The sequence below is a fragment of the Lytechinus pictus genome, chromosome 2, assembly GCF_037042905.1.
Source record: "Lytechinus pictus isolate F3 Inbred chromosome 2, Lp3.0, whole genome shotgun sequence".
In the NCBI taxonomy this organism is placed as follows: Eukaryota; Metazoa; Echinodermata; class Echinoidea; order Temnopleuroida; family Toxopneustidae; genus Lytechinus; species Lytechinus pictus.
The window spans coordinates 58,477,897-58,491,837 of NC_087246.1; the positions used below are offsets into that span (position 1 = coordinate 58,477,897).

At 36.4% G+C, this 13,941-nt stretch overlaps 1 protein-coding gene across 2 annotated transcripts in view; it reads right to left on the reverse strand.

Moving 5' to 3' along the window:
* Nucleotides 1–11,936, reverse strand: part of LOC129276942 (guanine nucleotide-binding protein G(o) subunit alpha-like) — a 54,973-nt gene extending 43,037 nt beyond the window's left edge. Inside the window, exons 1-2 of one of the 2 annotated variants that reach the window (XM_064095260.1) lie at nt 11,621–11,936; nt 2,985–3,178 (exon numbers count right to left, since the gene is read on the reverse strand). In XM_064095260.1, coding sequence (XP_063951330.1) covers nt 2,985–3,102 — 118 coding nt within the window. In that variant the 5' untranslated portion in view covers nt 3,103–3,178; nt 11,621–11,936. Of the gene's footprint in view, nt 1–2,984; nt 4,488–11,620 lie in introns of those variants that run through there. The other variant, XM_064095261.1, reaches the window with a different exon arrangement.
* Nucleotides 11,937–13,941: the final 2,005 nt, after the last annotated feature.

Genomic DNA, 13,941 nt, shown 5'->3' on the forward strand with positions numbered 1-13,941 from the left:
AGATATAAAAATGTTTCATTCAAAACGGGGGAGCTGAGGTCTTCAGGGAAAACAATTTGAATTTGATTGATCCCTCGCTTTGTTCGTTCGTGTCCTCTGCAAGTCCAACATTTCAAGATATTTCAATATCCGTTAATCATTTTACCGTGTGGAGTATTATGACTTGTATACAAAATTATCATGTCAATATTTAACTATTAGCAGCTTTCACAATAAACCAGATAATTAATGTCCATACCATATATTCACTTTAGTGAAACAAATATATTAACATAGGTCTACGTTCTGTTGTCTGTGAGAGGGTGCAAATGTAAAATGTTGTGCCATTGTTGAAAGAAAAGGTTGTGGCCAAAAACTAAGTATGAAGATAGTGTTAAAGTTTTATTCACATTACGCTATATCCAGGACCAGAGCATTGACATTGTTACAGGCTTACACGTTTGCATAATACTATTAAATAAACTTCTCATCATATAATGTAATAAACCAATACATGTGAACGTAATTAAAACTGCGGATATGTTGAAAGCTAAAAAAAAAGAAGCTTACAGTACAATGTTTGAATTCGACTGCATTAATTATGAAATTTTGTACGATTATTTGTATAATGGATAACCATTTGTCTTTTGTGAACAGTGTTTTGTTAATATTGATATTGTAAAATTTTGCAATGTACCATCACTTTGATGTTGAACTGAATGATTAATGAATATTATTACAAAACAAAAAATTGCACTGTGCTATAAAAATAGATTTACGTAAGATGTGGGATTTCCGTGAATTCCGTCCTAATGACGACTGTGTGTTTACAACACAAGATAAGGTTATGGGGCAAGGATATCGAAGGAACTGTCTCAATGTAATTTGGAGATATTGATCTTCGTGATCTTAGAATTAGTGGTAAGAATGTGATATCATCAAGGAAATTACTGATGTGAAATTGGTTTTGCTGTGAGCCATAATTATGATAAAATGAAAATGATTTCGAGCAACAAGTAATGCACATGCAAGATATTTCATATTAGGACTATACACAAAATATATCGGCCGGCACAATTTATCTAATCATTGCTGTTTTGGGCTTTTGTAATATGTAAAACGTTATGACATCTGAATCATATAAAGTGCAACGGCTTACACAAGACTTATAATTTTGCTATAATATTATTTATAGAGAACATAATTATAAAGACCTTGAAAACTCGCAAGTAATGTTTCACTATAGTCTTTCAACAAGAGATCCCTTCAAATAGTATACATAGGAGACAACAACGCAATGTTATGCTTTTGATGACATGTGATTGCTCTATACGTCAGTGTGTAAATAGTATATGTGATCCCATGTTTCTCTTGTAATAAAACGGGTTATCATGGTGGTTATTTTGCTTCAAGCTTTGTTATACGCACTTAAGATGTTGGGCAACATACATTGATAAAACAATATATATATAATTCTGGGCAACTATTATCCAATTGAGCAAATAACCAATTGTTAGTTTTTATTACCCAATTTGGGCAGATTTTTACCAATAGTTGTGCGAACAGTATGTTGCCCGGGGTTGGTTAAAAGTTTGAAATTTTTCCCCAACTATTTTAAGAGTGTATGCCTTCATGGTATATTAATTTGCACACACTATGTTACACTATCGCCTTATTTAAAAAAAAACATGATAAAAACAAACAGTACAGCTACGGTTCAAAACAAGTCTTTCAATAACTTTAATTTAAATCTTTTTAACATCACTGTAAATTTTGCATATTTCAAAATGGTAAACTAACTGACTCAGTTACAGGTGTAAATGAAAACTTTCCAAACAATATTAATCCCCTGACCGAACTCTTCTAAATCCGTGTGCGCTCACACTCGTTTTACCAGTGTGGTAAGTAGTAATGTGTTATGGACGGCTAAACTGTGTATCTTGTAACATCAATATACATGGATTTAACACCATGAAATATCAAATGACACATTGATGGGGGACAGGGTGTCATTGATATGCAACTCATAAATTTCATCCCAAAAGTTACTATAGTTAGAGACAATTACAGTGTGAACAATCGGTGGAATCGGAAATCATTACATCTGTTACAAAGGGATGGATGAATTATGAATACCTTATCTGTTTCATGTTATGACTGAAATAAACTTAACCATCATGACAAACATTTAATATATATAAATATATATATATATATATATATATATATGTGTGTGTGTGTGTGTGTGTGTGTGTGTGAGGGTGTATGTGTGTGTTAAATTTGAATGTGTGGTATTTACTGTGGGCGGATGTGGAAAACACTCACTTACTGTAGACAATAACTTAAAACATACAGAATATAATATTTCAGTGTGGAACACACTGTGGTAAGACGAAAATCACATGCCTTACTGTGGTAAATCACTAACTTATTATTTTCAGCATGTGGCGTGACAAAAGAAAACAGCTTTAAAATAGACCCAACAATTGTTTGCCTGCATTTTACATAATCATGATAATGCGATCATGCTATATGGTAACCCCTGCAATGATTAATATATGGTCATTCACTATATGGTCAATACTAAGAGTGTACATATTGTTTTCCATTTTGGCATGTTCATATACACAGAGACATAAATGTAGGCATATTCATGCAAATGTAAACACGAAAGGGTCACGTGTTCTTTTCCATTAGTAGCCAATGTATTTGTGATAACTTTAATTTGGGAGATAAAGAGATAATAAGATTTACATCAATCACGGTTAATTAAAACAAAATTTTATGATCAGCTACTCATAAAACTTTGGGGTTTGGTGTGCCTAATGATTCCATTGCTCTATGCACACACTATCGATTTTGTGTATGAAATGGAGCAATTGGTGGCATCATTAAAAGGGGTCACTGCTATTCTGGATGTTTGGCGTTTGTTTTTTGTTTTGGTGTTTTATCTTACATCATATGATTTGGTAGATGAAGAAACATGTGATAAATCTTGGTCTTACCTAATAAAAGAAGCTTGACATCCCTGGCAGCTTGGAGTCCATCTTCCTTCAAATTTTTGTCAATCTGTTTACTCCTTTCCTGAGCCGATCTCTCTTCTGAACTCATGGCACACCCCATCTTCTTCTCCCCTCCTTCCCGTCTTACCGTGTCTCCAACAAACCCAAACACGGCTTCAAAAAATCAACAGATTCTCCTAATCATGAAGAAATTGTATAAAAGAACAAAAAAAAAGAGAAAAATAATCCTCGGAAAATGTATGTTATTGTTAATGCACTGAAATGAGGGTCCTTGCTTTTCCCCCTTCTTTTTTTTTCGCATTCGGGCGTGCCGAGTTTGTATGACGTTTGTGTATGTAGAGGATGCGTGCGTTATATGCAAGTCCCTGCACACACTCGACTCGTAGGGGGTGTACCGTGTTCGAAATGTGTACTGGCTACCCTCGTGATGCACACACACACTCTCGCAATTACATCTGCCGTAGTAGTACGGTGGCCACTGACACACGATTCCCTACAACAATGGCGGCTATACGTAGCGCCTGGATGCCGTATTGGGACAATCGCCTTTCACCAGTGCATGGTACGTTGCTGGTGAGAGCGGTCTCTCACTGTTGTCTTCATAAGATGTAGAACTCCTAGTATTAAAGCTATCCAGATGGGGGTCTCTTACTCCCTCTCCACGTACATCCATACATTCCAAACAGGGTCCACTGATACGTAGACGGTAAGCATGCTCCGAATCGACTCTAACTGGTGGTTTGTGCAGGTGCGACTGGAAGAAAATAAAATAATCAAAGCGAGAAAGCTGTGCGTGGCACTCCCATACACCGAGGTCGCTAAGCTGGCTACGGACAACGGTCATACACGCGACGCTTCGCCCAGCCTAGAGATTTCTCGTAACTCTGCCCCTGAAGTATTGCAATGGTCAAAGATGAACGAATGTCAGACCGAAATAATGCATATTTGCTTTCAATATAATGTAACGCAAGTCTAACCTGCTTCAAAGACATTCCACGATACCATAAGAAAACATCTTTGTCTTACGCCATTTCATTCCGAAAGGAAATGGATGTTATAGTGCTAAACTCAAGGGCAGTCCTGTAGACGGCAATTTAGGCATCATCACCTACGCATAACTTTGTTCCATATAGATGCAGAATATATAAATTTCTCCCGAAAACAACAACATCCGCATCAATGAGAATATTTATTCTTCATGGTAGTCGCTGTTTATAATTCACCGTCCACTGGGTAGCAGATGAGCTATCGAGTACCTTTATTCCCTCTATCCACAGCTTTTGAAGATGGCCATGAACTACTGAACAACGCTACCCAGAAGAGGTTGCCAGACCGCGATAAATAGTCTGATCGTGAACCTGCGAGAATCTCCTAGACTCTTGTACACGACACTGCACTGTTTCTCACGGCTAGCTCGATTTCGATTGCTTTCGCTTCTTCACCGCACCTTCCCCACTGCACTCCTCTGCTCACTCAGCGGTAAAGAATCTCATTACGGTGCGTTTCATATCATTCCCTCCAATTTCTCTTCCATGCGAGATAATCTTATGCAAATGGGCCAACCCGACCAGAGACGCATGCGTGATAGTCTTTTTCTCAGGCAAATGTTCTAAAAGGGCACTATCCTCCGGACCGTATATACCTGACATACTTTAAAACATCTTGACCACTGATGAAATATTAGATACCAACTGTTTACTGTGTCTATTATGGGTTAAATAAAAGACATATCTCACATTCGCTTGGCATAAATGGGTCTCACTCACATAACAAAATAATTTGACATTCGTGGTCATCAGGCATAATGTAGTTCACTTATAAATGATATTATTAGCTTTCTAATGCACTGATAAGAATTTTAGGCAGGACTTCACCTGAACACTATACAATGGGGGGGGGGGGGGGCAATGAAAAAAATATATCCTACCCCCATTACAGAAAACATTTAAGGATACGAATCATAAAACTATAATAATGATAATGCATGTCTATTTATAGCAACACTAAAAAAAAATAATATTACCCCTCGATGATTCGTAGAGTTAATTCGGGCGTGCGTTTTTTGTGTGCGTGATGGTTAGAGTGTGCGTGTGTGTCGACAAGTTCACGGGGACGACTTACCAGTAAAACGCAAAGGGGGCGACATTCTGATACATAACAAATGACACATCAAAGTACATGTAGTTCATGCAGGGATTTCTTTTCATAAAATTGGATATTAGGAAACTTGTGTAACAACCGATATTAGTAACGTTTTACTGTATTATCGTAAAGTTGATATCGTGAAGTTATTTGTTTTCTTGCTAATTTCTCTTTTTTATTCTTTTCTCCGATTTGATGTTAACATATTTTCAGGTTCTATAATGATTGTTATTCAATCTGTACTGTATGAGTAATATCATGCAATATGTTTAAAGGCTACCGCACACCTTACGACTGTTTGCGATCCGATTTTGGAACAAATCGCATTTTGCTCATTTTCTGAAAATGTGAATGAAACATATATAATTTTATTTGAGGTTAAGATTAATTTAAAGAATAACTAATATAATCATTTTGAAAGATAGCAAGCCTTTATTTTGGAGTAAAGGCCAAATTAGTTTCAAATCGTAGCCAATCGTACGACTGCTATGACGTCATAACGACTAGATATTAAATTCGCTTTTATTCTAAGAAGGATGATAGCATAGTCGAAGATTTGAACATAGGTATTTGTACGATGATTTAGAACATTACACAGTAAGATATTCCAAGTCTCAATATAGCATCAAAGTCGACTACATTTTATTCTGAAATCGGGTCGCAGACCAATCGCCTTAAAACTCTGATTTAGACCTACTATATGCATCCATGACTCTAATGTGTAGACCTATAGATCATATTTATTAGTGAAACAAGTTTATATTCATGTATTTTTTTTAAATGTAGTGTTGGATGGTTTTACTCGATAAATCGAAGAATAACGCTTCTTCAAAAAAGAGTGAAACGACACTGCTGTTATGCTGTGTGAGAACAGTCGGTCACACCAACAACAAAAAATTACTCCAAACCGACCTAGGGTATGTAATTGTTGGAATTAACATTATCGATTTATTTTAAAATAAAAGTCCACACATTGGTATTCATAATGCATATAGCATTTTTCATTTATTTCATGTACGATAAAACAGCAATGAGGATAAAATGCCTTGCTCAAGGGCATAAGTGTCGTGTCGGGAATCGAACCTCCGATCCTCAGGTCTCCAGACATGCGCCTTAGACCACTATACACTTAGTATCACGCTTATGATGCCAGGACCAGTGGCACAATGAGTCTCACAACATGACGTTTGAAGCAATAATAAAAGGGAGCAAAAAATGTGATCATTTAAATTTCTGCTTTTTAGCATACCTACCAGATTTCCAGTGGATGCTGCCAAATACAAGCAGCACCCCAGCTAAAATGTTGGGGTGCTTCAGTTCCCAGGGTCATGGTTTCATGTAACCCTAACATGACTAATACCCATGTAGTTATGGAGAAAAATGACGTCACCATTATTATGTCGTGTTGCTCCCCCCAGCAGTGGTGCCATCCTTGGTGCTGCTTACCTTTTCTCCTTTTGTTTGTAAGTGCGTCTCATCAAGGTTATTAGAAGGCCTATCATCAATTATTGCAAATTTCAAAAGAATTAATGGTCATTGACCATGGTTCATTAATGGAGGAGCCGTGGTGTAGTGGTTCTGACTCTCGCTTTGTAAACAGAGGGTCGTGTGTTCGAATCCCACCGCGGTCTGGCGTCCTTTGGCAAGGCGTTAATCCACACTTTGCCACTCTCGACCCAGGTGCTAAATGGGTACCCGGTAGGATGTGAAAGTCATTGTAGCTTGTCCAGTACATGTGTGCGCCTCACAGGCGACTGACTGGAATACTCCCCCAGGGAGTGGAGGATGTGCACACATTGTGTGCGGGAATGACTGGTTGAATCCGATGACCGGTGTAATAATATATCTGTAAAGCGCTTAGACACGTCGGATTAGCGGATTATTATTAATTCATAATTATCATGTATCTACAATAGGCACGCGTGAAGTAAGATTCAATAGGCCTACCACCATAATGATCACTCCGGCCTGCACGACGAACCAATGTCAGTTTCGCTTTCGCTTATCACTTACTGACAATAAATTGAAATTGTTTGAATTTGTGCCAAGTTTCGTTATTAATGATTGGCTTCATCAACCAGGAACCAATCTTTGAAAATACTGTGTGTATAAGGTCTAGGTCAACTGGCATAATGAATATACACTGTAACCCGTTGAATAAAGTCAAATCTGTACCGGGTTTTCTTTCTCAACGAGTTGAAAGTATAGAGTAAAATATAAGATGCATGCATTTACCCATAACAAAAATAGTAAATCGACCTCTTTCATTCTTCAATCGATTCCACTACATATTTCACTCTCTGATACATGGACATTAGCCTACTGCCTTTTCATTATAAGCGATAGAAATGACAACAGACAATATAATATAAGATATTGCTGATTTTATATCAGAATTATGAAACATTTTTTTCCTGCATGACCAGCGTTTCCTCCACCCGGATATCATACGCCCATATATGGAAATATCAACATGGGCCTGGACTTCCGCAATTTCTCCTCAAGATGACATCGTTCGATTGGATCTCTCGATCGACATCAGGACTATATGGCAAGTAAAAGCCACCCCCCATCTTCCAAACATACAAACAAGAAATATCTTGAAAGAAAAGCAGTTTTAGAATATTAGACCCATCGCATATCATGTACTGGCTTGTCCTCCTATACCTCTTTTCTTACCTCTCTAATTTTATTGCTGTGATTTCTTCTTTCTTTCTTTCTTTCTTTCTTTCTTTCTTTCTTTCTTTCTTTCTTTCTTTCTTTCTTTCTTTCTTTCTTTCTTTCTTTCTTTCTTTCTTTCTTTCTTTCTTTCTTTCTTTCTTTCTTTCTTTCTTTCTTTCTTTCTTCTTTCTTTCTTTCTTTCTTTCTTTCGTTCTTTTTCTTTCTTTCTTTCTTTCTTTATAACTTCTTCTTCTTCTCCTCCTCCTCTTTTTCTTCTTCCTTTGCTCCTTCTCCTTCTTCTTCTTCTTCTTCTTCTTCTTCTCCTTATTTTTCCTGTTCTTCTTATTCATTTTAGTTCTGTCTTCTTCTACATCTTCCTTTCCCTTCATTCTGCATTATCTGATCTTTACTTGAAATCTAATGAACTTCTCTTCTTCTTTATGCCTTTTACCTGTAATCCTGGCTTTAGGTTCCTGCAATATCATGATTATTAATGATAATTGAGATTGATATACAATTAACGTTCATGTCTTTGGATTTCATATTATTTCTTATAGCTCTCATTTCTTTTGCATATTATATATATATGTATATACTTTTTAACATTTTTAATAATGCATCTCGTTTTTAGTTTGTAGTGGCATTGGTCATGAAGAGAAATAACAAAAAATCCTTCAAAACGTGTGAAACAGACGTTCATCTCCCGTGTGTTTGCTCTAATCGCTTTCTACAGTTTACGCTTGCTTTATATAAGGCTTGTCTGGTTGGGCAATCGCGTAACCCGACCATTTGAGAGAAAGGGCCCCTAGCATGCGGAAACGTCGGGTCCACTTTACCCGGACCATATTTCCCGAAAGGTCAGGTGCATTTTACCCGATGTTTTGTGAAAATATATGTCTACAAAGGTTCGGGTAAACTTGACCCGATGTTTCGGGAATTTAGGGGACCCTTTTCTCGAATGGTCAGGTTACGCGATTGCCCGACCGGACGCGATAGGCTGATAAGAAAGTCAAAAGTTTACTTCTATTAAGATATTACACAGTGCAACGCCCTTTAACCGCAGTACACAATACAGTGCACTTTCATTTTAGGCATATGCATTTCAAAGGGAGTCTTCACTCCACGACGCACGACAGATTCAAGAACATAGAAAATGTATTGTCAAATGCCATTCATGACAACGGACAACCAAGAAGTCTTCGTCGAAAATTGCAAGTTGAATCAAAATACCGCTTTGATTTACGACACTGGACAATTTTTCGTCAGCTCCGAAACTCAAGACAAAACTGCATGTCCGTTTCACCAGTTTTCGACAAAGGCCTCTCAGCTGTTCATTGTGATTTGGTGGGATTTTTCAATAGATTTACTGTGTTCTTGAATCCGTCGTGCGACGCGGAGTGAAAATTCCCTGATTACGATCGTTGTGACTCCATTAGTCGCTTTATGAATAAGTTTACTTCAATTCAAGTTAACATAGAGCTGTATCAAATACACTCATATACAATCATAAATTAATGTGCAAGGTACATATTGCAAATGGGCCATAAACCAGTCGGAAGGTCTGTCAGCATCCAGTGTTATTCTTTATGTATGGTCTATTTCTAAGTCGGTTACATATAGTCATTCACCGCGTTCTGTTATTTCTGTCACCCATCATTCAATATAAAGTACACAATATAGACACGGAAGCCAAAAAATATTACATATGCGACCCAACAATAACAAAGTTCTAGGAAGACCTTCAAATAAAATACGCCATGTAAAGGGTGAGTTCATAAGAATTCAAGCAACATAACCATAACCCTGTTAATTACGTTGGGTACATTCTTCTTGGGAATGAGTAATAGATTCTCTCCATTTATTTAATTAATCATTATTAAGCAGTTAAGTAGACCTAAAGGTGGTATCAGTTAAAGAAGTAGCGGAAGGGTTGGGCGAGTACAATTTTGGAATATATTGTGATGAATAAACTTCTTACGGATCGATATTAGTCCATGATTGTTATAAGCATATCAGCCAATGACAATTTTTAACTACATGACACATTACATGTAATGTATATCCATACTGAATCAGATAATGTTCGTCAGAACTTGTTTAATCTGACATGAAGTATACATGCATTTCCTTGTTGTTATACAGGCCTCACTTTGTAAACCATAACATTGTCATGATTGATGAAAATATAATCCTTAATAACAGGGGCAGAGCGAGGCTATATGTTGATAGGGGGAGGCGATCTAAAGATGACTTCGATTTTTCAATTGAATTCTAAAGTACTTGTGGAGATGAAAACTGTCGACTAAACAGGGGTATCAAACGTGACCTCTGCAGCGGATCAACAACAAACAGTCCAAATTATCCTATATATATTTACCATGTTTATCAGTGTATACTGAGGGACAAAATAGTCATTAGCAACGGTCATGATGGGGGGTTATAAAAGAAGACAGAGGTCTGCCTATTAATGCTAATTAACAAAAATCTTCCTTGAAACAATGAAATTTCAAGTTTGTTTGGCACCATTTTACTACCATTTTTAGGACCTTACCTAGAAGCGAATGCCGCTCCTTCAGCCCTATATCATGTATAATTATCTTCAGTTCACCTCTTCCATGTCTTAATCTCATTTCAATGGTTGTCCGTTTGTTGTGTAGGTCCATGGTTTTAACAATCATTATCGCGTGTTATGATGGCAACACGTCTCTTTATTTCCGTTGTCGAGATTATGATATAAACTTGTCTTATCAAAGAAAGTTCAAATGACACAGACGATATAGAACATGTATAATGAGTATTGAAGGGCTAGCCACTTGATGTCTATCCCAGTAAATGAATTCGTTTGAACTGCGATAGATTTTTCTCGGAATGCGCAGGTCCCTTGGATAATATCGCCACGAGGTCCTTAGGAGAGGACCAAATGCAATTGGTCCTTCTTTAACTTAAAAGTCAAGTCCACCCCAGAAAAATGATGATTTGCATAAATAGAGAAAAGTATAACCAGCATAACGCGGAAAATTTCATCAAAATGGATGTAAAATAAGAAAGTTATGATATTTTAAAGTTTCGCTTATTTTTCACAAAACAGTAATATACACAACTCAGGGACATGCAAATGAGACCGTCGATGATTTTCTTCACTCACCATTGCTTTTGTTTAAGATTGGTTGAATTATACAATATTTAATTTTCTTTACAGATTAGACAATAAGCTTAGCTTGACTGAACCACATAGTATTAAACAATGCTAATTCCTCATGTTCAGTGAAGAATTAATCGTTTCACTTGAAAATGAGGAATAAATTTGAATATTTCATAATAAAAAGAATACAAAAGAAATAGTGAGTGGATGACGTCATCAGTCTCCTCATTTGCATACGGACCAGGATGTGCATAATAACTGTTTTGTGAAATTAAGCGAAACTTTAAGATGTCATATATACCTTTCTTATTTTACATCCGATTTTGATGAAATTTTCAGTGCTAGACTTGTTGGTGTTTTTTCTTTTTATTCATATATACTGTTTGTTGGGGTGGATTTATCATTTAAAGAAACTTTCATATGCAAGAAAGTGAAATAGCCCCTATACTTCTTCACACTGGGATCCGTTAATACTCTTAAAAATATATATAAAGCCGTGGTGATGCAAAATCACTTATATTTCTCGACAAAGCACTCTTGCCGATTTTCGAGAATCTTTGAGCATCACATCTACATCTGAATAATCACAAAAAAGGCGCAGTATTAACTCGGACACGATTTGTCATTGCTAATGATATCAAAAACATAAAAATATTAGCAAGTATTGACTTACCAAATCCAGTTACTGCAATTAAATCCAAAAGACGAAGTATCGAGCAGCGAAGAGCCTCACCCTTTTGAGTCGTTTGCACGCTAAAACGGTAGATTGTCATAGAATGGTCTCTATTTCCGCATTAAATGCACACCAATCAAAATAATCATTTATCAATAATATCTCATGGAAACTGTGGACATAAGAGCTCTGTTTACCGGATGCACGAATATAACCTTGCAACCACATGTAATACCATATTATGATCTGTTCTTGGCCAATGCCACTGTGACATAGTAAACTTCTAGATAAAAAGGGTATGTGCTAGATCCAGAATGGCGAAGTCGCGTCATAAAAGGGTTGGTTCAGGGGTATATAAAAGGCCTGCTTTTATATTGAACCCATATAAACTCCTACCTGCATTCCATTCGAACCAATAAGGCTACTTTGGTTAGAGATAAGTAAGAAATGGTTGTAAACAGATTTGAAACCTTTCAAAGTGCAAAGATTTGCATGTAGGTTTCCCGGGCCCCTTGATAACTCAATTTACAATAAGGCAATAAGGCAATAACCGTAATCGATCAAGGTAAATTATTTTTTTTAAACAATATTCCTGGCATTACATAGTCGGTAATTTGCCTGGGGGGCAGTGAAATGTATCGTACACATGCATGACCAAATTATTTCCAAACACCCCCTAAACGAGTTTTTCTCTGTGTGCAAAATAACCCCATAAACACTGTTTTTTCACGGGCTTTATTTACACATTTTGGCCCCTTAACAAGTTGTCGCCAGAATATTACCCCGGGGAAAAGGCTTGGGGGAAAACATACCCTAAACGTGTTTGGCTAGTCTTTAAAAAAAGAAAGCTTTGGGGGAAAAAACATACCCTAAGTACGTTTGACCCCGCGATTGATCGACCATTGACCAGTCTTTCAAAACCACCCTTTTTTGAAAATCTGTGGTTTTGATACCCTTAACGAGTGCACGCACGGCCCGCGTCCAAAATTGAAAGAAACCCACCCGTTTAAACGCGTTTTTTTTTTTTTTTTTTTTTTTTTTTTTTTTGGGGGGGGGGGGGGTCACGCATGTGTACACCTGCCCCCCCCCCCCCGGGGTGATTTGAGTACAAACCTCGCGACCTCACTATACCAAGTAGGCCTATTCATCGTCAATCTACTTGCTAGTCACTATGGCCAACATGGTAGATTTTTTTTTCCAAAAATAAAAGCAGGAAATAAAATCCGCGTTAAAAATGAAAAAAAAAAAAATGGGATGTCGAAATACCACAATATTGGAAGGTTATTCCTAGCTTGAATCAATGCAAAATTCTGTATCATATCCGAATTCAAGCTTTTAAGCTTTTGAAATACAGAGGGCGCTGATTCATCTCTGACTGGCAGAGTCATTAATGGGTCTTTCTGAATGTTACTCGTGATCAACTGAAGAAAAAAAGTTCAGAGCAAAATTTTTAAAAATAAAAATAGGTCCATGGCCGGATGTTTTTTTATCCCACAAGATTACACCATCAAAAGACTGATCTACCAACATATTTGTATTATTACCTAAATGGGTCATTTTGGAGACAATGGGTGATATTCTGATAGTCATGGTTTAGTTTAACCTGGACCACACATTTCATGGTTTTAGTGTCGGTTGTCAACTCATCAACCGATTGAAATTATATTATCCTGCTGAAAAAAGTTGTAGATATATAGTCGTGAAATAGGAAGAAAAAGAAAAAACAAACATATTATGAATTTTAATGAATTAATTGATATAATATCTTTGCCACCAATATGGAAGAAATATAATAAAGTCAAACATTGCAAATCTAGTTTAAACTAGGGTTTAACCTTGGTTCAATTATCAATTCAACTCAATTTAATTCAATTCAATTCAATTCAATCTTTATTTCGCAAATAGGATAAAAATACAAAGAAACATCAAATAATGTGATTAGATAATAAAATAAATTGCGTGACTTTCCATGAAGGTTATAAGAAACCTGTAAGGCTGGATCGCCAAAACATAGTAAAAACACAACAATGTTTTATTTAAAAAAAAATATCATAACATTATAGTAAATATAATAGGAAAAAGGAGAAAAACACTTAGAATACAAAAAGACACGAATTGAAGGGGGGGGGGGTAGATACGGTACAAGTAATGCATTGATATCAACTGTGAAAATTAATAATCATTTACTAGAAAATTTTTGTACTGTTTTCTAAAGGAAGATATAAATTGTGAATTAGTTATTGTTTGGGGAATCTCATTCCATTGTTTGGGACCTAAATAACTCAATGATTTAGCTTCATGACTAGACTTGATAGACCATA